This window comes from Salminus brasiliensis, chromosome 9 (assembly GCF_030463535.1).
Source record: "Salminus brasiliensis chromosome 9, fSalBra1.hap2, whole genome shotgun sequence".
NCBI lineage: Eukaryota > Metazoa > Chordata > Actinopteri > Characiformes > Bryconidae > Salminus > Salminus brasiliensis.
In genome coordinates, this window is record NC_132886.1 from 916,189 (window position 1) to 938,688 (window position 22,500).

At 45.6% G+C, this 22,500-nt stretch overlaps 3 protein-coding genes across 5 annotated transcripts in view; 2 read left to right on the top strand and 1 right to left on the bottom strand.

The window, feature by feature from the left end:
- ipp (intracisternal A particle-promoted polypeptide) overlaps positions 1–2,071 on the top strand; it is a 9,902-nt gene extending 7,831 nt beyond the window's left edge. For both annotated transcript variants that reach the window (XM_072687065.1, XM_072687066.1), the window contains one exon: positions 181–2,071. In XM_072687065.1, coding sequence (XP_072543166.1) covers positions 181–405 — 225 coding nt within the window. In that variant the 3' untranslated portion in view covers positions 406–2,071. The remainder of the gene's footprint in view (positions 1–180) is intronic.
- A 2,331-nt stretch (positions 2,072–4,402) lies between these two features.
- guk1a (guanylate kinase 1a) lies at positions 4,403–19,215 on the bottom strand. Of its 2 annotated transcripts, none has more exons than XM_072687108.1 (8): positions 19,049–19,215; positions 9,695–9,808; positions 9,187–9,228; positions 8,877–8,973; positions 7,849–7,987; positions 7,427–7,511; positions 6,656–6,741; positions 4,403–5,491 (listed from the first exon to the last, which is right to left on the bottom strand). In XM_072687108.1, exons 1-8 carry the CDS (start codon positions 19,071–19,073, stop codon positions 5,456–5,458), a joined length of 624 nt encoding a protein of 207 aa, XP_072543209.1. In that variant the 5' UTR covers positions 19,074–19,215; the 3' UTR covers positions 4,403–5,455. The 2 variants fall into 2 exon arrangements, with proteins under 2 accessions (XP_072543209.1, XP_072543208.1); XM_072687107.1 differs by lacking the exon at positions 19,049–19,215 and adding an exon at positions 15,129–15,645.
- c9h1orf35 (chromosome 9 C1orf35 homolog) overlaps positions 18,577–22,500 on the top strand; it is a 7,974-nt gene continuing 4,050 nt past the window's right edge. The window contains 4 exon segments of the mRNA XM_072687093.1: positions 18,577–18,778; positions 20,223–20,370; positions 21,415–21,460; positions 21,549–21,628. Of these exon segments, the coding sequence (XP_072543194.1) occupies positions 18,682–18,778; positions 20,223–20,370; positions 21,415–21,460; positions 21,549–21,628 (371 nt within the window). The 5' untranslated portion in view covers positions 18,577–18,681.

Below are 22,500 nucleotides of genomic sequence, written 5' to 3' on the forward strand. Positions count from 1 at the left end.
GTAGAAAGTCTTCTTTCTGGACAGTAGAGACAGTTACTCCAACAGAAGCAGGAGAAACTCTATAATACCCTTGATTTCAGAAGAAACTGTGAAAGAGCAGGTGTCCCAATACTTTTGTCCATGTAGAGCATCCACCACTATGTGAGCTGAAATGTGTTGTATGTGTTTGTCTTCTTCCAGGAGAAGTGGGTGGAGGTGTCCTCCATGGCAGTGGCCCGTGCGGGTGTCAGCGTAGCGGCGGTGAACGGGCTGCTCTACGCCGTGGGTGGCCGAGCATCCAGCAGAGACTTCTCAGCTCCGGTCACTGTGGACTCGGTGGAGATTTACGACCCGCACCTGGACACCTGGACCGAGATCGGCAACATGATCACCAGCCGCTGTGACGGGGGCGTGGCCGTGCTGTGACTCCACAGACTGTTAATGTTATTATTAAAGCGATAGTTCAGCTGGATGTCTGATTCACACCATTCACTCAATCAGCCAACGTCCGAGTTCAGCTTCTTTAGTTTCACGCTGGCTCTGGTTAGCATGGAGCTAACTCACACACTCCTCAGAGGTGCTCAGTACTCTCTGTTAGACTTGATCCACGTGGTTTCTGACACATTTTGACTGAATGTTATCTAGAACCTGGACTGAAGTACCAAAAGAATGACTGTTACCGCTGTGTTTAGCACCATGCTAGCTGCCGGAGTATATGCTGTCACTGTTTTAGCAACATTAGCTGCAGGGTAAACCTAAAGAAGACGCGTGACTTGGCTGATCGACGGTGTTCTGGGTGAATCGGACTGCTGGCTGAAGTATCTCTTTAACGGACCGTCTCACACACACGTCCCCACAGGAAGCAGCCGGCCCACTGTGGTCTGGTCTGACGGTTGTGCTGCTGTACCTGCGGCCTGATGTTAATGAGGGGAGTGTTGTTACTGTTTACTGAAGCACATCCTGTTTAGCACTGAAACTGGGAACACTGGCCTCACTTAGAGAGAGACCGGAGCTCATAATACTCATAATAATAATAATAATGGGGGTTTGGTGGGTTTGGTGTGAAACGCTTGGTTCTAGATAACCTCCCCCAGTCAGAGCTGTGGTTCTACAGTGGAGGTTCTAGATAAGCTCCCCCAGTCAGAGCTGTGGTTCTACAGTGGAGGTGAAGGGAAGCAGACGTCTGAAGCTCTAATAATAAAAGCTCCTCACAGAAAGGTCTTCACCTAATGGTGATGAAGACGCTGCCTGATGCCTGAGACACGGTTCTACCAGAGTTCTGAGAAGAGTTCGGCTCTAGAACCTGCTTTTAAAATCAGATCATTAAAATGGTGGAGGGATACATGCTGCAGGGTGTAGTGCGGCTACAGAAAGTAGTCCCTAAAGAAAACTGCATTAGTTCAGATTCTCCACTATTTTACCCTCATCATCATCATCATCATCATTTTGTATAATACAAGGCAATGGTTCTCAAACAATCATTTAGGATCTTTGATGATGGACAGCCTTTTGTAGATGATTCTTTAAAGAAGAACCTTTTTTTCTACAAAGCACCAAAAAAAGTTCCCCTGTTGTTGCAGATCTGTAGAGTGAGTGAAATGCAGAACCGAGGAAATGAGCTATTGGGGGTAAATGGGATCCGTATCAGTGTTCTGTAAAGATTGTCCAACCTCACACCTATGGAAGAACTCTTTAGTGGGCGGAGCCTGGAGAGGAGGGTCACAGTAGTGGACTGAGCAGTGCCTCTCTGGCTGGTTTAGGTGCTGGAGGTTTCAGTGACCGTGTTGGCCATCTGAGAATCTGCTGTTTTAATTATTCTGTAATTACGTTCTGATCTATCGTAATTTAAACTGCCTCTAAAAACCACAGAGGGGTTACTTCAGAAAGCACACGCTCACGAATCTGCCGGCACACTGAGCGCACTCTGCCGTCTGTCTGAGGACACTTCTTTTAGACTCTTCTGAGGAATGTTTGGTTTCCAGTAGCGACGTTTCCAGCAGCTGTCTGCTGAGCTGCGAGCGACACAGCGGACGTGTGAGGATTTATCACAGGATTCAGTTTATCAATAAAAGAAAGCTGTGCTGCTATCAGATCTACTGCCTTCTCTCGAACAGTTACTGAGAGCCTTACTGACAAGACTAAGACCAGGACACTCTGAATCTGAGTCAGACACTAAGACCAGGACACACTAAGACCACAACACACTGAATCTGAGTCAGACACCAAGACCAGGACACTCTGAATCTGAGTCAGACACTAAGACCAGGACACACTAAGACCACGACACACTGAATCTGAGTCAGACACTAAAACCACAACACACTGAATCTGAGTCAGACACTAAGACCAGGACACACTAAGACCAGGACACTCTGAATCTGAGTCAGACACTAAGACCAGGACACACTAAGACCACGACACACTGAATCTGGATGGATTCTCTGAGCCAAAACCCAATCAGATGATGTCTGAATCTGAGTCAGACACTAAGACCAGGACACTGAATCTGAGTCAATCAGATGATGTCTGAATCTGAGTCAGACACTAAGACCAGGACACTGAATCTGAGTCAATCAGATGATGTCTGAATCTGAGTCAGACACTAAGACCAGGACACTGAATCTGAGTCAATCAGATGATGTCTGAATCTGAGTCAGACACTAAGACCAGGACACTGAATCTGAGTCAATCAGATGATGTCTGAATCTGAGTCAGACACTAAGACCAGGACACTGAATCTGAGTCAATCAGATGATGTCTGAATCTGATGTGAGCTTCTGTAGTTTACAACAGGAGATGCTAAGCTAACACTGCTAACAAGCACTGGACTTGGGCTAAGCTAAAAACCAGTCCAGTTATTAAGTCTGGGGGTTTCAGGTGGTCCGGATGGAGGAAGGCGCTGTCGCTATGACTTGAGGGTCGCTAGTCTGGACCTCAGTCATGCCCCCCTGAGAGAGCACAGCTGGCCTTGCTCTCTCTCCTGGCTGGGTAGGTGGCGCTCTCGCCCCACATCACAGTGCAGTGCTGGCCGATGTGTCGGAGGCGGGTGTCACCCTCACAGTGTGATGGGGAGAATATGTATGGGTTGGGTAACTAGAGATACAAATTGGGAAGAAAATCTTATATAAATAATAATAATAAAAATAAATATATTAAAAATAAAAATTAACTAATATTGTAAATATTGTAAATAAAATAATTTTAAAAACTATTTATTTTATTAACAAGAAAATCTACAGATAAACAATTTAAACTTTTTAATTTCAATTTTTATATAATGCGTAATAACATGTTTCTCATTAATAACCTATGTAATGACATCATACCTGATTAACCTGATATTGATTACAGTAGAGCAGCTTCTGTTATCAATCAACTTCAGTTTTCACTGTTACATATATTCCATAAGTGTATTTCCATAACTGCACAACATCAGCAGTGGTTTCTATAAATGTAATTGCACTGATCTTATTACACATATAGAACCAGGAGAGAGGAGGTTACAGTATTGAGGCGTGTGTTTATATATGCTGCACTTCTGTAACCCGTCTATAACAGTACCCACAGGACCGGTAACTGATGGGTATATATGTGCAGTTATAAATCATTTCTGAAGCAAATGAACTGAGATCATTTACAGTCAATGAGCTCTCATCTCTGTGAAATTCTAATTCTAAACATTTATTTAATTTAATTATTTTTATTATTATTTTAGAAACTCAACTTACATTTTTATTTTGGTATATGTATTTAATATCAGATTTTTTTATTTTAGAAATTTTTTTTTGGTTTGTTTAAAATGGATTTTTATTATTTATTAGTTAAATGTATTGTATTTGTATTTCTTATTTCAGAAACTCATTTACTTTTTATTTTGGTTTATTTTTTTAAATATTTTTTTAATAAGTTACAATTTTATTTTTGATTTCAGAAACTTTCAGAAACTATATAAGCTCAATAATTTTATCGTTTCCGTTTATAGAGTAGAGCTTAATGTCTGCAGCAAACTGTTGAAGGTCTGGAGGAGTTCTGGGTGACGGGCGTTTCTGAATGGGCAGCTGCTTTAAAGGAGTTCTCCAGCGTTTCAGCCCGACCCCCAGCAGCTGTGCAGCCTTCTCTCAGTTACCACAGACCAGCTTCATTAGTTTATAGAAGAACTGAACTGAACTGAACTGAACTGAAGCAGATTGTTCATTTTTAAATTCAGAGAAACGCTGAAAGCTGCAGCACTCCTTTAAAGCAGCCTGTTCTATTCTCAGAGAAATTAAAGGGTCAGTCGTCTGTAGTGGTCCAGGTTGGTAAAGACAGTAACTGAGCGTAAACTACTCACACAGCAGACAGAGATCACACTCTCAAATAAAAACATTCATTTTATAAGACAGGAAACCCTGCTTTATAAACAGACGCCCCCTGGTGGTGTGTGTGAGACACTACATATGATTTTATTGTTTTTCGCTAAAATCGATAACAGAGGTAAACACGGGACGGCCGGGAGTCAGAATCCAGAGTTAAACCCACAGAACTGAGGAGTGAAAAAAACACAAAGAAAAACACACAAACTGAAGATTAGAGACACGGGTGCGAAAGTTTTGGCCCCTCGTGAAAATCTGAATTAGGATGTCAGTATTCCTGCAGAGCTGTTCTACAGTGGAGGTTCTAGATAAGCTCCCCCAGTCAGAGCTGTGGTTCTACAGCGGAGGTGAAGGGGAGCAGACGTCTGAAGCTCTAATAAAAGCTCCTGGGTTTAGATAAGAGGTAAATTATGGGCTGTATTTGTGCTGTAGTCATGGCGACGGACACCTGCTTCCGTTTACCTCCACTGTGAACAGATCAGGGTCGGTCAGTTTCTCTACAGTCTGGATCTTAACCAGTACATTATGCAGGAAGTTGTGGAGGTTTGGTGGAACTGCTGCTTTAGCTCCACAGCCACTTCCAGCAGGACGCAGACTGAACACCAGAGCATGAAGACCATTTCAGAGAGTCTTTAGGCAACAACACACAGGAATCTCATGATAAATATGACTGCAGCTGGAGTCGACCAGTGCAGCGCCTCGTCCAGCAGAGGAAAACTAAAAAAATAATAAAATAATAAAATAATAATAATAAAAAAAAAAACACACAAAAGGAATCAAATCAGCAGATCTGGTCTCAGAGTCCGCAGCTTCAGCCAGAGCCCACAGAGAGCCAGTCTGAGCTGAAACACACTGCGGATGTGCTGCATCTTCAGCCTCCCTGGAGAGAACCACAGAGCTTCAGGTTCCGGAGTCTGAAGCTCCTGCATGGCTGGGTGTGTGCACCTGTACTCGGTCTCTGAAGCTGAAGTATGATAATGCTGCAGGAGTGCAGTGGAAGTGTGAGCAGGTGTGTGTGTGTGTGTGTGTGTGCGAGAGAGAAAAGCTGGAAAGAGGAATGTTCTGGAACAGCTGGAGAGTCCTGGCGGAGTCATCGAGGCCCTCTCCATCAGGTGGGCTGCGGCTCAGGCTTTGTTGGACCCTTTGACTTTTTGGATTTCCTGAGAAGAAACAGCAGAACTGTTAGAGCTTCAGAACTGACAACAGTTCAGCCTGCGGGCTGCATGCGCCCCCCCATTTATAAACTGAACCAATCAAATGTTAAGAGGTTATAACATAATATTATTATATTTAATATTGTTATAATTCTTAGTCAAAATAATTAGGCTGAGCCTGTTGTATTTTTCTAGGCCTGTCAGTCTTTTTAATGAGGGCTATTAAGGCTCTGTGAATCTCCGGTGGTTCACGCTGCAGCCTCCAGGTGAATCCGACTGTAATCATCAGGCTTTGAATGGGTGAAGGAGGAGAAAGGTGTTCGCCCGGGCTGCACTCAACAGTGTTTGGAAGATCACGGTTACTCAACAGCCCTAATTTCTGTCCCAACAGGAAGCTGGAAAATGGTGGTGATATGCAGAGAAACCCACACAGCCACAATAATATATAATACACTTCTAATAATAATAATAATAATAATAAGAAGAAGAAATAATTAATCATAAATAATAATAACAACAACAACGAGAGTTTCTCAGTGGACTCAGGTGCTGACACTATGATCTAAGGATCAGGAGTTCAAATCCCGGGTAAAGCAGTTTTACCATCAGCAGCCGGAGCCTGAGAGAGCACAACTGGCCCTGCTCTCTCTGGGTGGGTGGATGGGCTTTCTCTCTACATCATGCCCAGTGTGATGTTGGCCCACACCGGCGTCTGTTAGCTGCATCAGAGCTGGAGAGGGAGAGTGCATTGGCTGCCCTGTGAGACTGCGGGGTAGTGAGGGGGTTGGGTAAATGGCTCTCTAAATTGGGGAGGACGATTCATTAATTCTTAAGGTTACTTAAATCTGACGACTGAATATTCGGATTTCTGCCAAAACATTTCCCAGGACTAAAAAAAACGAGGCCTTTCAACTCTACACTTGTTCTGCACATGCTCAAACCCCCAGCTCAGACTGGTTTATATACCAGAACGAGGGTCCAGAATGAAGTTGTTCAGATTTTAGAGGAAACGACTGAATCACTGTTATTAGACTCTGTAAATAAGCAGTGCAGGCTGGGAGTCTGAGCCCTTATGACGTCTGAAGTCTGAATTTATAGCAGATAAGCTGCTAAACGACACCCAGTAAACCGCCCTCCGCCTTAAACTGATCAAACCCTAAACGAGCTCACCTCCAGCAGAGCACCTTTCAGATCTCCGTACGCCTCCTCCAGGTCACTGTTGATGATGACAACATCAAACAGGCCGGGCTCCTTACCTGCAACATTTAGAGAAAATCAGACTAGTCCGGTACGACTGCAGCGATATCAGACAAGTAGAGTATAAATCTGTAAACACTACATGGACAAAAGTATTGGGACACCTGTTCATATGTTGTGTCGGTATCACTTCACTCGGATGGTCCGCTGTAGATGCTCTCCTCTAAAACAGACCATTCAAGTAAAGTGATCCTGTAGTTCTCATGCTTCTGTTGGAGTAACTGTCTCTACTGTCCAGAGAAGAAGACTTTCTACTAGATTCTGGAGAAGCATTGCTGTAAGGGTTTGATAGCATTCAGCGACAAGAGCAATAGTGAGGTCAGGATGTTGGATTATCATCCTCACCTCATCCCATCCAAAAGTACTGGATGGAGCTCCTCCACCATCATTCCAGAGAACACAGCTCCTCCACTGCTCCACAGCTCCTCAATGCTGGGGGGCTTTATACCCCTCTAGCCCACGCTTGGCATTAGGCAGCATGAAGCCAATAGGGTCATGATGTTGATCTGCTCCAGAGAGTCCTATTCTATTGGCAGTACTTCTTCTCTACAGGGACTAGACAAGCTGTGTGTGTGCATTTGCACATCTGTGTCAGCAATGGGTGCAGCTTAAAGTAGCTGAGTGCATTCATTAGAAGGGGTGTCCACAAACTTTTGGACATGTAGTGTGGGTGAGAACACTTACTGATCTCCAGATCCACGCTTGCTGCCTGTAAACGTTTCTGTAGACTCTCCTCAGATTCGGTTTTTCGGTCCCTTAATCTTTTTTCCTAAAAAGGTCAGAGTGGAAACAGGTCAGAGGTCAATTCACACAAAACCCCCAAACTGAGCTCCTCAAACCTCGTCCCAACAATCAGCAGTCCTAAGCTCCTCTAAGCAGCTGCTGAACACTCTGACCATGACCATAACTGATGACCACAGAGCAGGAGACTAAAGGAAGACAGCAGAGTGTTCTCAGGAGCCGGTTAAGAGGTCCAGCTGAGGTCTGGAAGACCAAGAGAACCTCCAGAGAGAGCTGCTGGTAGGACTGATGTCAGACCTCAGGAAGTGGAGCACTATTCTACTGTGCAGAGAGAAAACACAGTAATAAGGCGAGTGAGTGTGTACCAGGATGTCCATTGAAGGAGGCTGGATGGAGATGTAGATGGGGTTGAGGTCTGTTCTTTTGATGTTCTTCACTCCCTGCATATCAATGTCCAAAATGCAGATCAGGTTCCTGGCCTGGACGTCCTGCACTGCAGCTTTGCTGTAGAACACAGAGCCTGGTTAGATTTGTGTGGGAGGTGTTAGTCCGAGCTCCTGCAGGTCAGGAACTGCACAGGATCAGGGTCAGCAGCTGGACTACGGCTAGAACACTGGCGGTGCGAGAATCAGGTTCTGTGAATAGATCGGCCCTTTTGGTCAAACTAATTATCCGATACCTGATCCAGCTAATTTTGTTAGTATCTGGGCCGATATCCAAATCCTGCGGACGGACGGACGGACGGACGTGTGCACACACACACACACACACACACACACACACACACACACACACACACACACACACACACACACACCATGCATGAGGTAGTAATAATAAGCAACAGATGGAGAAATTAATTTGTGACATATAGATTTACTGTTGGAGCTGATTGGGAAATGAAGCACCTTTAATGATCTCAGATGGGCTTTTGCAGAGGGTACACCCTTTTCCTTTCTTAATTAAGATAAAACTAAGGACAAAGTTGTATTTTAGTTTTTTTCTTAATAGTTTCACAGAAAGGCTGATTAAACAGGCTCAGTCTGGAGCTGATTGGCCAACGGTTTTAAGCTTTGATCACTCGCTCATTTTAAGAGGTCTTTCATGTAGCATAACATACAGCTGTTCAAAACACAAAAGAATGATTAATCCAATTAATCCATTAATCAATTTTAAAAAACAGACAGCACTTTTCTGTAAGGGTGACTGAGGAAAGGCAGGGTCCGATTACGCCGATTCGCCCGCGCTCTCATCCTAACACCTGGTGGTCGTTGCTAGGTTACAGGTGAAAGAGGTGAATACCTCAGCCAATCACACAATGAGGCTGGAGCCAACACACACACACACACACACACACACACACACACACACACACACACACAGAGAATCATACCTGGTTCCGTACATGTTCCCTGAGAATTCAGCGTTCTCAATAAACTCTCCGTTATTGATCCCAGCCTGCATCGCCTCCCTGCTCACATAGTGATAATCTGCACACACACACACACACACACACACACACACACACACACACACACACACACACACACACACAGTGGCAGGATTTACAGATTACACCATTAGAACTGTTGCAATATGCAGATCTGTATTAACATACATGAATATTTAATCAGCAATTATTTTATCATTAACAAACCACATGTTTTTAATCGTATGAATAAATTAATAAGGGGCGTGTCTACCTTTGCCGTTCTCCTCTCCTGGACGAGGTTTCCGTGTCGTATCTGTTTATATAAAATACACTCTGGGTGAGACAGAGATACACACTTTATACACACACACACACACACACACACACACACACACACACACACACACACACACACCATACGGACAAAAGTATTGGGACACCTGCTCATCCACAGTTTCTTCTGAAATCAAGGGTATGACTTTCTACTAGATTCTGGAGGAGGAGCATTGCTGTGAGGATTTGATTGCATTTAGTGATGAGAACATTAGTGAGGTCAGGATGTTGGAGGATGATCATCACCCCACCTCATCATCCCCACCTCATCCCATCCAAAAGTACTGGATGGAGCTCCTCCACCATCACTCCAGAGAACACAGCTCCTCCACTGCTCCACAGCTCCTCAATGCTGGGGGGCTTTATACCCCTCTAGCCCACGCCTGGCATTATTAGAAGGACTGGACGGATGGAGCGGATATGGGGTTGGCAGTAAAAGCACTCACGGGAAACGCTGAAGCCGAAGACTCCTTCAAACTCCTTCATCAGCATCTTCAGCAGAGTGCTCTTCCCCGCTCCTGAGGGACCACTCAGTACCACCGGCCTGGGCCCAGCCATCACTGGAGAGAGGGAGAGAATATTTGATAACACACACCTGTTCAGCCTACAGACGTTTAGCTCCAGTCCCCAGAGAGAGAACACAGGATAGCTCACCCAACATGTAAACAAACAAAGTAAATCCCGTATGGAGCCAACCACTAACCAACCGACCGACCAATCAACACTTGAGCTCGTTAGTGCTGTGTGAGTGTGTGTGTGCGGAGCTCGTTAGTGCTGTTTGTGGAGCTAATTGAAGAGGGTCCTCTGGGATCAGTCAGGGGAAAATTTTCTCTCTCTCTCTCTCTCTCTCTCTCTCTCTCTCCCCTGAATCACTGAATCATTTCTTAAAGAATCATAATTAAATCATGATTAAATCTGGAACTGAACTGAATAGTTCCTTAAAGAATTCTAACTGAATCATAGGAAAATCCACGATTCACTGATTCAATTCATTTTATAAAGCATCAATCAAACACTACTTAAATATGAGATTTAACTGATTCACACAAGTGTCCATCATAAAATCTCTATTGAATCATAGTAAAATCAGGGGCTTCACTAATTTACTTAAAATCAAAGAACTTCACTGAATCACTGATTCACTAAAGAATCACAATCAACTCATGCCGTAATTTTAAGGTTTTTGAAAATCAAAAAGAATCAATAAAACTGTTTCCTTTAGAAGAACGAATCCCTGATTAATTCAGTTAAAAAGAGATCGATCACACACACACACTCACAAACACACACACACAGAACAGACTTAAATCTGTCTAAACGATTGTACTCACCTCCTCGATCAACCAGTGTGTGTGTGTGTGTGTGTGTGTGTGAGAGAGAGAGAGACGTGGCTGTTTGGGAGGGAAAACAGGCTCTACCGTATGAAGGGTGTGTGTGTGTGTGTGTGTGTGTGTGTGTGTGTGTGTGTGTGTGTGTGTGTGTGTGGTTAAACCTGCTGAGCTAGAAGGCGGAGTCTCACAGTGAGGCTGAGGAGGACTTATGTTGGTGTGCTGAATCTGATCAGTCCTGCTTTGATCTTTAGTTTCATTCAGATCAATAATCGACTCTTGGAGCTGAACGAATCATAGGATTTTACTGACTCACTGAATCATTTCTTACAGAATCTAAATCCACAGTGAAGACGTTATTGATCCGCTGAATCATTTAAAAACAATCCTAATTAACACACAGTCAGTTTCCTGATTTTAAAGAATGGTGGTAAAACTGAACTCCAGAATCAATAAACAGGAACTAAAAGAAATAATAACTGAAATGTGGTAAAATTTCATATTTCATTCATTCACATAATTTCTGAACTAACGTCATATTTAACCAATTCACTGAATCATTTCTTAAAGAATCATAATCGAATCATAGTAAGACTCACTGGGTCACTGATTCAATAGAAACGTATAGAATCAGAATTAAACTGTGGTGAAATTTAATATTTCACTGATTCACTGAATCATTTCTACAATAATCAAACTTGAGTCACATGAATGAATTCACAGATTCACTGAATCATGATTTCACTGATATGCTTAATCACAGAAGAATCAATCAAATCTGTATCTGAAATCTGTAATCATGAACGGCTCATTACACATTTACAGTTAACATAATATTAACAGTAGAGTTTTAATATTTCATTGATTAAATTAGTTTAGAGAATTAATTCTACACTAAACTCTACAGCTGTAATCCAGTGCAGTAATCTAATGGACACTCCTCCCAGTACACACTGAGGTCAGCTCAGCATCCTGCACGTCTAGCCCATAGTGTAATAAGCGGGAGTGGAGTGACCACGATACCCATACCGGATCAGAACCTCCTGACTAGACGGACTCTACTGTGTTTACTTACAGCCTGTGTTCAGGTCTGCAGAGGGGCGGCAGCAGAGCTCCATCTGTTAATCAGCTGGTGAGACTGAGCATCCCTCCTTTAATAAACTCCAGTTATTAAAAACTCTATTGGTGTTAATAACTGAACCCGGTGCTCTGCTGTCCTGCAGATGACCGGCGGCAGCCCGGCGGACCAGAGCCCTGCACTGAAGGCCCGAGTTACAGCAGCTGTGAGTGACAGACGCTCTTGAAGGTGGTCAGCGGTAAAACCCCAGCGGTCCTTTACCATATCAAAGTCAGAATACAGCTCACACACGGCCGGCCCCGCGGCCAGACCAGGGCTTCAGACGCCCCCGAAGCCCCCCCACACCGGCAGTACTGCCATACAGCCCAACAGCACCCTGACCAACGGCATCAGCAGCACACAGCAGAGCTGCAGGACCATCAGCGCCCAGCCATACCCAGATACCCAGCTTTAACCAGCCAGCCAATCACAGTGCACAGCTGACCTACCCCTCACTCCCTGTCCACTGCCCCTCACTGACCATCTGTCACTGAACCCACTGCCAATCAACGCTAAACACAGCGGCAGCCGGGAGGGTGGGGCTTAACATATGGACACGCCAAATGGTTCAAATGACTGGATTTATGGAGTTAATGTTATATAGAGTTAATTACAGGTAGACGCTCTCATTGAACACTGACTTTCTGTTTATTTGAGTTTATTCTAATGTTATATAAAGGTAATTACAGGTAGACGCTCTCACTGACCGCTGACTTTATGTTTATTTGGGTTTATTCTAATGTTATATAGAGTTAATTACAGGTAGACGCTCTCACTGACCGCTGACTTTATGTTTATTTGGGTTCATTGTAATGTTATATAGAGTTAATTACAGGTAGACGCTCTCACTGACCACTGACTTTATGTTTATTTGGGTTTATTCTAATGTTATATAGAGTTAATTACAGGTAGACACTCTCACTGACCACTGACTTTATGTTTATTTGGGTTTATTCTAATGTTATATAGAGTTAATTACAGGTAGACACTCTCACTGACCACTGACTTTATGTTTATTTGGGTTTATTCTAATGTTATATAGAGTTAATTACAGGTAGACGCTCTCACTGACCGCTGACTTTATGTTTATTTGGGTTCATTGTAATGTTATATAGAGTTAATTACAGGTAGACGCTCTCACTGACCGCTGACTTTATGTTTATTTGGGTTTATTCTAATGTTATATAGAGTTAATTACAGGTAGACACTCTCACTGACCGCTGGCTTGTTTGTAAGGCTGTTCAGGTTTAGTTACGCTGTATTACTGGGTGAACTTCCTGCACTGCGGTGTGTTGTAGATTAGACTAATCTAATACTAAACTAACTGCTCTCACATGCAACCTCACCCGACCCGCATTACAGCCACCCCCACCAGCCACCCCCACCAGCCACCCCCACCAGCCACCCGCCACGGATTACTGCAGTTCACCCCCTACAGCAGGCCTGAGTCTACTGGACATCACTGAGTATACTACTGACTCACTGATACCACTCAGCAGCCTCGTACACCAGTCAACATGCAACATAGCCAGCGGTCAGTGAGAGTGTCTACCTGTAATTAACTCTATATAACATTAGAATAAACCCAAATAAACATAAAGTCAGTGGTCAGTGAGAGTGTCTACCTGTAATTAACTCTATATAACATTAGAATAAACCCAAATAAACATAAAGTCAGTGGTCAGTGAGAGTGTCTACCTGTAATTAACTCTATATAACATTAGAATAAACCCAAATAAACATAAAGTCAGTGGTCAGTGAGAGTGTCTACCTGTAATTAACTCTATATAACATTAGAATAAACCCAAATAAACATAAAGTCAGTGGTCAGTGAGAGCGTCTACCTGTAATTAACTCTATATAACATTAGAATAAACTCTAATAAACATAAAGTCAGTGGTCAGTGAGAGCGTCTACCTGTAATTAACTCTATATAACATTAGAATAAACTCAAATAAACATAAAGTCAGTGGTCAGTGAGAGCGTCTACCTGTAATTAACTCTATATAACATTAGAATAAACCCAAATGAACATAAAGTCAGTGGTCAGTCAGAGCGTCTACCTGTAATTAACTCTATATAACATTAGAATAAACCCAAATAAACAAAGTCAGTGGACAGTGAAAGTGTCTACCTGTGATTAACTCTATATAACATTAGAATAAACCCAAATAAACATAAAGGCAGTGGTCAGTGAGAGTGTCTACCTGTAATTAACTCTATATAACATTAGAATAAACCCAAATAAACATAAAGGCAGTGGTCAGTGAGAGTGTCTACCTGTAATTAACTCTATATAACATTAGAATAAACCCAAATAAACATAAAGGCAGTGGTCAGTGAGAGTGTCTACCTGTAATTAACTCTATATAACATTAGAATAAACCCAAATAAACATAAAGGCAGTGGTCAGTGAGTGTCTACCTGTAATTAACTCTATATAACATTAGAATAAACCCAAATAAACATAAAGGCAGTGGTCAGTGAGAGTGTCTACCTGTAATTAACTCTATATAACATTAGAATAAACCCAAATAAACATAAAGTCAGTGGTCAGTGAGAGTGTCTACCTGTAATTAACTCTATATAACATTAGAATAAACCCAAATAAACATAAAGTCAGTGGTCAGTGAGAGTGTCTACCTGTAATTAACTCTATATAACATTAGAATAAACCCAAATAAACATAAAGTCAGTGGTCAGTGAGAGTGTCTACCTGTAATTAACTCTATATAACATTAGAATAAACCCAAATAAACATAAAGTCAGTGGTCAGTGAGAGCGTCTACCTGTAATTAACTCTATATAACATTAGAATAAACTCAAATAAACATAAAGTCAGTGGTCAGTGAGAGTGTCTACCTGTAATTAACTCTATATAACATTAGAATAAACCCAAATGAACATAAAGTCAGTGGACAGTGAAAGTGTCTACCTGTGATTAACTCTATATAACATTAGAATAAACCCAAATAATCATAAAGTCAGCGGTCAGTGAGAGCGTCTACCTGTAATTAACTCTATATAACATTAGAATAAACCCAGATAAACATCATAAAGACAACATATTGAGGTTTTGAGATTATATACTGAAGCCATGATTACTCTTCACTGTCCTCAAGGCCACAGTATTACACACTGTATATTCATGAGACTATATACTCTACACCGGTCTATAGACACACACCGGTCAGGTCCCGGTACCTCATGGGCCAGACTGTAACTGCTGCACCACTGAAGGTGGAGCAGAGAACTGGACAGCAGGCTAACTCCAGCCCCGTGCAGCACTGTGGGTCTATAGAGATGTGAACGTGACGTCATCGAGTGCTTTAAAATAAACCCCTTAGTTCAACTAAACTCCACGACCCCCCCCCCCTTAAAGCGCCTCCTGAAGAGCGAGCTCAGCAGCGTGCACCCCCCCCCCGAGGTTCCGACCTGAGAAGGTTCTGTACAGAAGTCTCCCGAACATCAGGTTCCAGCAGCAGCAGCAGCGCGAGCTCCTCTCTCTCTCCGTCTCGCTCTCACTCTCCGCAGCTCCGCTCCTCCGCGAGCGCCATTACCGACGTCACCGAGCCGGAAGCGCGAGCGTCTACGTAAACGTGTGAAATTGCTTGCACCACACCCTCGCGCGCGCCTCGCTTTACACTGCCGCGGAACAATGATCCGCGTTTAACCCCGCCTACAAACACGGGCGCGCTCCAACACGCGCGTTTGGGGACTAGATAGGGCGCCTAACTAGTGCGCAAACCTGGAGAACGCTGTAGAGCGCCTCACGGTGATGCTTCTGCTCTAGCTTGTGTTCTAGAATGCCGAAGAACCCCATCTAGACGCCCGTGTTCTAGAATGCCGAAGAACCCCATCTAGACGCCCGTGTTCTAGTATGCCGAAGAACCCCATCTAGACGCCCGTGTTCTAGTATGCCGAAGAACCCCATCTGGACGCATGTGTTCTAGAATGCCGAAGAACCCCATCTGGACGCATGTGTTCTAGAATGCCGAAGACCCCCATCTGGACGCCCGTGTTGTAGTATGCCGAAGAACCCCATCTAGACGCATGTGTTCTAGAATGCCGAAGAACCCCATCTAGACGCATGTGTTCTAGAATGCCGAAGAACCCCATCTGGACGCATGTGTTCTAGAATGCCGAAGAACCCCATCTGGACGCATGTGTTCTAGAATGCCGAAGAACCCCATCTAGACGCATGTGTTCTAGAATGCCGAAGAACCCCATCTAGACGCATGTGTTCTAGAATGCCGAAGAACCCCATCTAGACGCATGTGTTCTAGAATGCCGAAGAACCCCATCTAGACGCATGTGTTCTAGAATGCCGAAGAACCCCATCTGGACGCATGTGTTCTAGAATGCCGAAGAACCCCATCTGGACGCATGTGTTCTAGAATGCCGAAGAACCCCATCTGGACGCATGTGTTCTAGAATGCCGAAGAACCCCATCTGGACGCCCGTGTTCTAGTATGCCGAAGAACCCCATCTGGACGCATGTGTTCTAGAATGCCGAAGAACCCCATCTAGACGCCCGTGTTCTAGAATGCCGAAGAACCCCATCTAGACGCCCGTGTTCTAGTATGCCGAAGAACCCCATCTAGACGCCCGTGTTCTAGTATGCCGAAGAACCCCATCTAGACGCCCGTGTTCTAGTATGCCGAAGAACCCCATCTAGACGCCCGTGTTCTAGTATGCCGAAGAACCCCATCTAGACGCCCGTGTTCTAGTATGCCGAAGAACCCCATCTAGACGCCCGTGTTCTAGTATGCCGAAGAACCCCATCTGGACGCATGTGTTCTAGAATGCCGAAGAACCCCATCTAGACGCATGTGTTCTAGAATGCCGAAGAACCCCATCTAGACGCATGTGTTCTAGTATGCCGAAGAACCCCATCTAGACGCCCGTGTTCTAGTATGCCGAAGAACCCCATCTAGACGCCCGTGTTCTAGTATGCCGAAGAACCCCATCTAGACGCCCGTGTTCTAGTATGCCGAAGAACCCTATCTAGACGCCCGTGTTCTAGAATGCCGAAGAACCCTATCTAGACGCACGTGTTCTAGAATGCCGAAGAACCCTATCTAGACGCATGTGTTCTAGTATGCCGAAGAACCCTATCTAGACGCCTGTGTTGTAGTATGCCGAAGAACCCTATCTAGACGCCTGTGTTCTAGTATGCCGAAGAACCCTATCTAGACGCCTGTGTTCTAGTATGCCGAAGAACCCTATCTAGACGCCTGTGTTCTAGTATGCCGAAGAACCCTATCTAGACGCCTGTGTTCTAGTATGCCGAAGAACCCTATCTAGACGCCTGTGTTGTAGTATGCCGAAGAACCCTATCTAGACGCCTGTGTTCTAGTATGCCGAAGAACCCTATCTAGACGCCTGTGTTCTAGTATGCTGAAGAACCCTATCTAGATGCCTGTGTTCTAGTATGCTGAAGAACCCTATCTAGATGCCTGTGTTCTAGTATGCTGAAGAACCCTATCTAGACGCCTGTGTTCTAGTATGCTGAAGAACCCTATCTAGACGCCTGTGTTCTAGTATGCTGAAGAACCCTATCTAGACGCCTGTGTTCTAGTATGCTGAAGAACCCTATCTAGACGCCTGTGTTCTAGTATGCTGAAGAACCCTATCTAGATGCCTGTGTTCTAGTATGCTGAAGAACCCTATCTAGATGCCTGTGTTCTAGAACACTGGTCTCTCTTACACTGGAGCTCTAGAACACTCAAGAGCCCTTGCTGTAGTGTTCGAGAACCTTCCTGCTCGCACTAGTGCTGAGGGACGCGTGTTCTAGACGCTGGTGGTGGCTTGCACTGGTGTTCTAGACTCTTTAGCACACGGCCGGTCCTGTCCTGTCTTTCTGTTGTAGTCATGGAGACACCTGGGTGAAGAGACGATGGCCGGATAGAAGGAGGGGTGGATGAATGAAGAGGTGGAGAGGTGGATGGATGGGTGGATGGATGGGTGGATGAAGAGCTCCATGAAAAGATAGAGATAGATGGACGAACAGAGAGGTGGATGGAGAGGTGGATGGGTGGAGAGGTGGATGGATGGGTGGAGAGGTGGAGAGATGGATGGATGGATGGAGAGGTGGATGGGTGGAGAGGTGGATGGATGGATGGGTGGAGAGATGGAGAGATGGATGGAGAGGTGGAGAGATGGATGGAGAGGTGGATGGATGGATGGATGGAGAGGTGGATGGATGGAGAGGTGGAGAGATGGATGGAGAGGTGGAGAGGTGGATGGATGGGTGGAGAGGTGGATGGATGGGTGGATGGAGAGGTGGAGAGATGGATGGAGAGGTGGAGAGATGGATGGATGGATGGAGAGGTGGAGAGATGGATGGAGAGGTGGATGGATGGATGGATGGAGAGGTGGATGGATGGAGAGGTGGAGAGATGGATGGAGAGGTGGATGGATGGATGGATGGAGAGGTGGATGGATGGAGAGGTGGAGAGATGGATGGATGGATGGAGAGGTGGAGAGATGGATGGAGAGGTGGATGGATGGATGGATGGAGAGGTGGATGGATGGAGAGGTGGATGGATGGAGAGGTGGAGAGATGGATGGAGAGGTGGAGAGGTGGATGGATGGGTGGAGAGGTGGATGGGTGGATGGATGGAGAGGTGGATGGATGGAGAGGTGGATGGGTGGAGAGGTGGAGAGATGGATGGAGAGGTGGATGGATGGGTGGAGAGGTGGAGAGATGGGTGGAGAGGTGGATGGATGGGTGGAGAGGTGGATGGATGGGTGGAGAGGTGGATGGGTGGAGAGATCTCCGCTGATCTGAAAGTGTGGACTTGAGGACCCTGAGAAGTGGCCGTGGCTGTAGTGCGCACTTCGCTGTTCCCTTGCTCCCTCGGCGTGCCCGGATGTAGAGCCCTACAGCTCCCGCTACCGGCGCCTGTGTGAAATGCAGCGCTGCAGACACACGTTCTGATCCAGCTAGCCGAGCTAAACCCGAACCACACGGACCGACACCAGCATGTTCGGCTCTTCCAGGTCCGGGGGAGTGAGAGGAGGACAGGACCAGTTCAACTGGGACGATGTTAAAGCGGACAAACACAGAGAGAACTACCTGGGTGAGGAACGAGCCGACGGGCTAACGGCTAGCCTAGCCTAGCCTAGCCTAGCCTAGCCTAGCCTAGCGCTCCCTCCTTGTGGCGGCTGGTAAAACCTGTAGAGAGAACTTATCTAGAACCGACCCGACGGAGAGAAGATCCACAGAGCCGCGGAGAGCCGCGCTCTTTTCGGAGGGGCTGCAGTGTGAATGAAGGGGCGAAGGTCCCGGATGGAGGACAGTCCTGCCTGCTGGCCTTAGTTTGGGCTTGTTCCACTCTGAGGTTCCTCACCTGCTGCTCCAGAGGTCTCCCTCATCCCACAGCCCTGTTCTCCACGCTCTGGCTGGTCTGGGCCGGTTCTGGCTCGGTTCTGGCTCGGTTCTGGCTCTGGTGTTGAGAGCTGTGCTGGTCCTCCGCTCCGGACTTTAACTTCTAACACAGCTCCTGTTAGACCAGCTGGGAGGGAGGAGGGGGGGTGGAGGCCAGGGGGGGAGCAGGGGGGGAGCAGGGGTGTCACGATACTCAGACTTCAGACTTCCAATCCGGGACTGATGATCACTGATCAGTAATCAAACCTGTCAGACAATCAATCAATTAAGTAATTAATTGAGATTAATTGGGTTATTTTGTGTGTGTGTGTGTGGGGGGGGGGGGCTTGAACCCTATCTGATATCAAGTCAGTCCGAGTACCTTAATCCTGAGTATCCATTATTATTTATTTATATATTATTATTATTATACTATTATAATTTTTGCAGTTTTTGTCTGGTGTTATATGGTTTAGTACTTTATGTGGTGACTTACTGACTGTACAGACTGACTGACTGACTGTACTGACTGACTGTACTGACTGACTGACTGACTGTACAGACTGACTGTACTGACTGACTGTACAGACTGACTGTACTGACTGACTGTACTGACTGACTGTACTGACTGACTGACTGTACAGACTGACTGACTGACTTTACTGACTGACTGTACTGACTGACTACTGACTGTACTGACTGACTGTACTGACTGTACTGACTGACTGTACAGACTGACTGACTGTACAGACTGACTGACTGACTGTACAGACTGACTGACTGTACAGACTGACTGACTGTACTGACTGACTGACTGACTGTACAGACTGACTGACTGTACAGACTGACTGTATAGACTGACTGTACTGACTGACTGACTGACTGTACAGACTGACTGTACTGACTGACTGTACAGACTGACTGTACAGACTGACTGACTGACTGACTGTACAGACTGACTGACTGACTGTACAGACTGACTGTACTGACTGACTGACTGACTGTACAGACTGACTGAGTTCCTCAGTATTTAGGAGCAGTGTGAACACGGAGCTCAGCACTGCACAGCAGAGGAGCCCTGAGCCCAGTCCAGCAGCAGGGCCTCTGGTTCTGGTGTTGTGTGAGTGAAGCTGGTGTCTGTGGTGTTTATGTTGCAGGGAACTCCCTCATGGCCCCGGTGGGCCGCTGGCAGAAGGGGCGTGACCTGACATGGTACGCTAAAGATAAGAAGGGCGAGCGAGTGTCGAAAGAGCAGGAGCTCGCGGCCGTGCGAGAGGCCGAACACGAGGCCATGATGGCCGCTCTGTAAGTCCCTGACCTTCATCTCCCTCAGAGATCAGCGTAAACAACCTCGCGAGGATGATTATACACTGTTCCAGTTACCCCTCTTAATCAGTCAGTCCACACACACACACACACACACACACACACACACACACACACACAGACACACACACACATTCGAGCCCACCCATATATTTATACAGTAGTGGTCAGGAAACCTCACAGTGGGAATTACTCTCATTACTCTCATATTCTCCATCATCCACATAATACTGACATATTATGATACAGTAATAATAATAATAATAATAATAATAATTAAATTTTATTAGTTACATTTTTCACATTAATAGCATAAATAACATTCATTCTTACTAGTAGTAGTACCACTAGTACACTATATGTCCAAAAGTTTGTGGACACTCCTTCTAATGAATGCATTCAGCTACTTTAAGCTGCACTCATTGCTGACACAGATGTGCAAATGCACACACAGCTTGTCTAGTCCCTGTAGAGAAGAAGTACTGCCAATAGAATAGGACTCTCTGGAGCAGATCAACATCATGACCCTATTGGCTCCATGCTGCCTAATAATGCCAGGCGTGGGCTAGAGGGGTATAAAGCCCCCCAGCATTGAGGAGCTGTGGAGCAGTGGAGGAGCTGTGTTCTCTGGAATGATGGTGGAGGAGCTCCATCCAGTACTTTTGGGATGAGTTGGGGATGATGAGGTGGGGTTAGTGATCATCATCCAACATCCTGACCTCACTAACGCTCTTGTTGCTGAATGCAATCAAATCCTCACAGCAATGCTCCTCCTCCAGAATCTAGTAGAAAGTCTTCTTCTCTGGACAGTAGAGACAGTTACTCCAACAGAAACAGCATCAGCTCTTTAATACCCTTGATTTCAGAAGAGACAGTGAATGAGCAGTGTCCCAATACTTTTGTCCATGCAGTGTATGCGCGGTTTAGGTTCTGTGGTGTGACACTTTATTAAGGCTGTCTCAGTGATGGTGATGATGATGCTGATCTTCCTCCTGACCTTTATTTCTCTGTGTTTGTGTTCAGGGGTCATAAAGCTGTGCAGAGACGGCCGGCCGGCGTTACCAAAGAGGTGACTATACTGACCCGTGTCTCTGAGCTGGAGGTTCTGGGCTGTTCTGGTTTGGATGTGTTCTGAGTGGTGCTGGTTCTCTCTGTAGGACCTGGCGGAGGTGTGCAGGAGGGACGGGGACACGGAGGAGCGCGGTGTTGACCGAGTCTCTGGGCTGGGAAGCTCCAGGTAATCCTATTTAAGTGTATAGAGGATATGACTGTATAGAACATGAGCGCGTGGATCCGGTCCGCTCCAGTCCAGAATACTTTCCTACCCTTAGTTTTATAAACCCAGAGCTCTTCTGCTGCTGACGAGGTTAATCATTAGTGCTGCAGGGTTAATGATTAGGAGTCAGACCCTGTTTACACCCGGTCATGTCCTGCAGCCGAGTATCAGGATCAGACTATATAAAACTGCAGGTGTAAACACCAGGTACCAGGTACCAGTCCCATCACTCAGACTCTCCCAAGACTCATCACGCATCTGAGCCACGATATAGCAGTGCAAAACACACACGCCTCTGCAAGACACACTCCACAACCAAAACCCCTCCCAGTACACTCTAACTACCTCCCAGTGCAGCCATAACCCCTCCCAGTACACTCTAACTACCTCCCAGTGCAGCCAAAACCCCTCCAGTACACTCTAACTACCTCCCAGTGCAGCCAAAACCCCTCCCAGTACACTCTAACTACCTCCCAGTGCAGCCATAACCCCTCCCAGTACACTCTAACTACCTCCCAGTGCAACTAAAACCCCTCCCAGTACACTCTAACTACCTCCCAGTACACTCTAACTACCTCCCAGTGCAACTAAAACCCCTCCCAGTACACTCTAACTACCTCCAGTACACTCTAACTACCTCCCAGTGCAACTAAAACCCCTCCAGTACACTCTAACTACCTCCCAGTACAAGCAAAGTCCGGTCCAGTCGCAGCCACAGGACGTGAGCAGAAGTGAACGAGTCTCTGATGGATTTGATTAAATATGATTATTAAAATTCATCATAACCGTTTAAAGCTTCAGCACCTGATTCAGTGTAACACCGTCCAGAATGA

Excerpts from the sequence above, each read along its gene's own strand:
- guk1a (XM_072687107.1), bottom strand. The coding sequence starts at position 15,162 with ATGTTCGGGAGACTTCTGTACAGAACCTTCTCAG. Across the intron at positions 6,742-7,426 it reads AAGCGTGGATCTGGAGATCA|GTAAGGAGCCCGGCCTGTTT; the intron begins GTAAGTGTTCTC and ends TAAATGTTGCAG. Across the intron at positions 5,492-6,655 it reads TGAAAGGTGCTCTGCTGGAG|GAAATCCAAAAAGTCAAAGG; the intron begins GTGAGCTCGTTT and ends GTTTCTTCTCAG.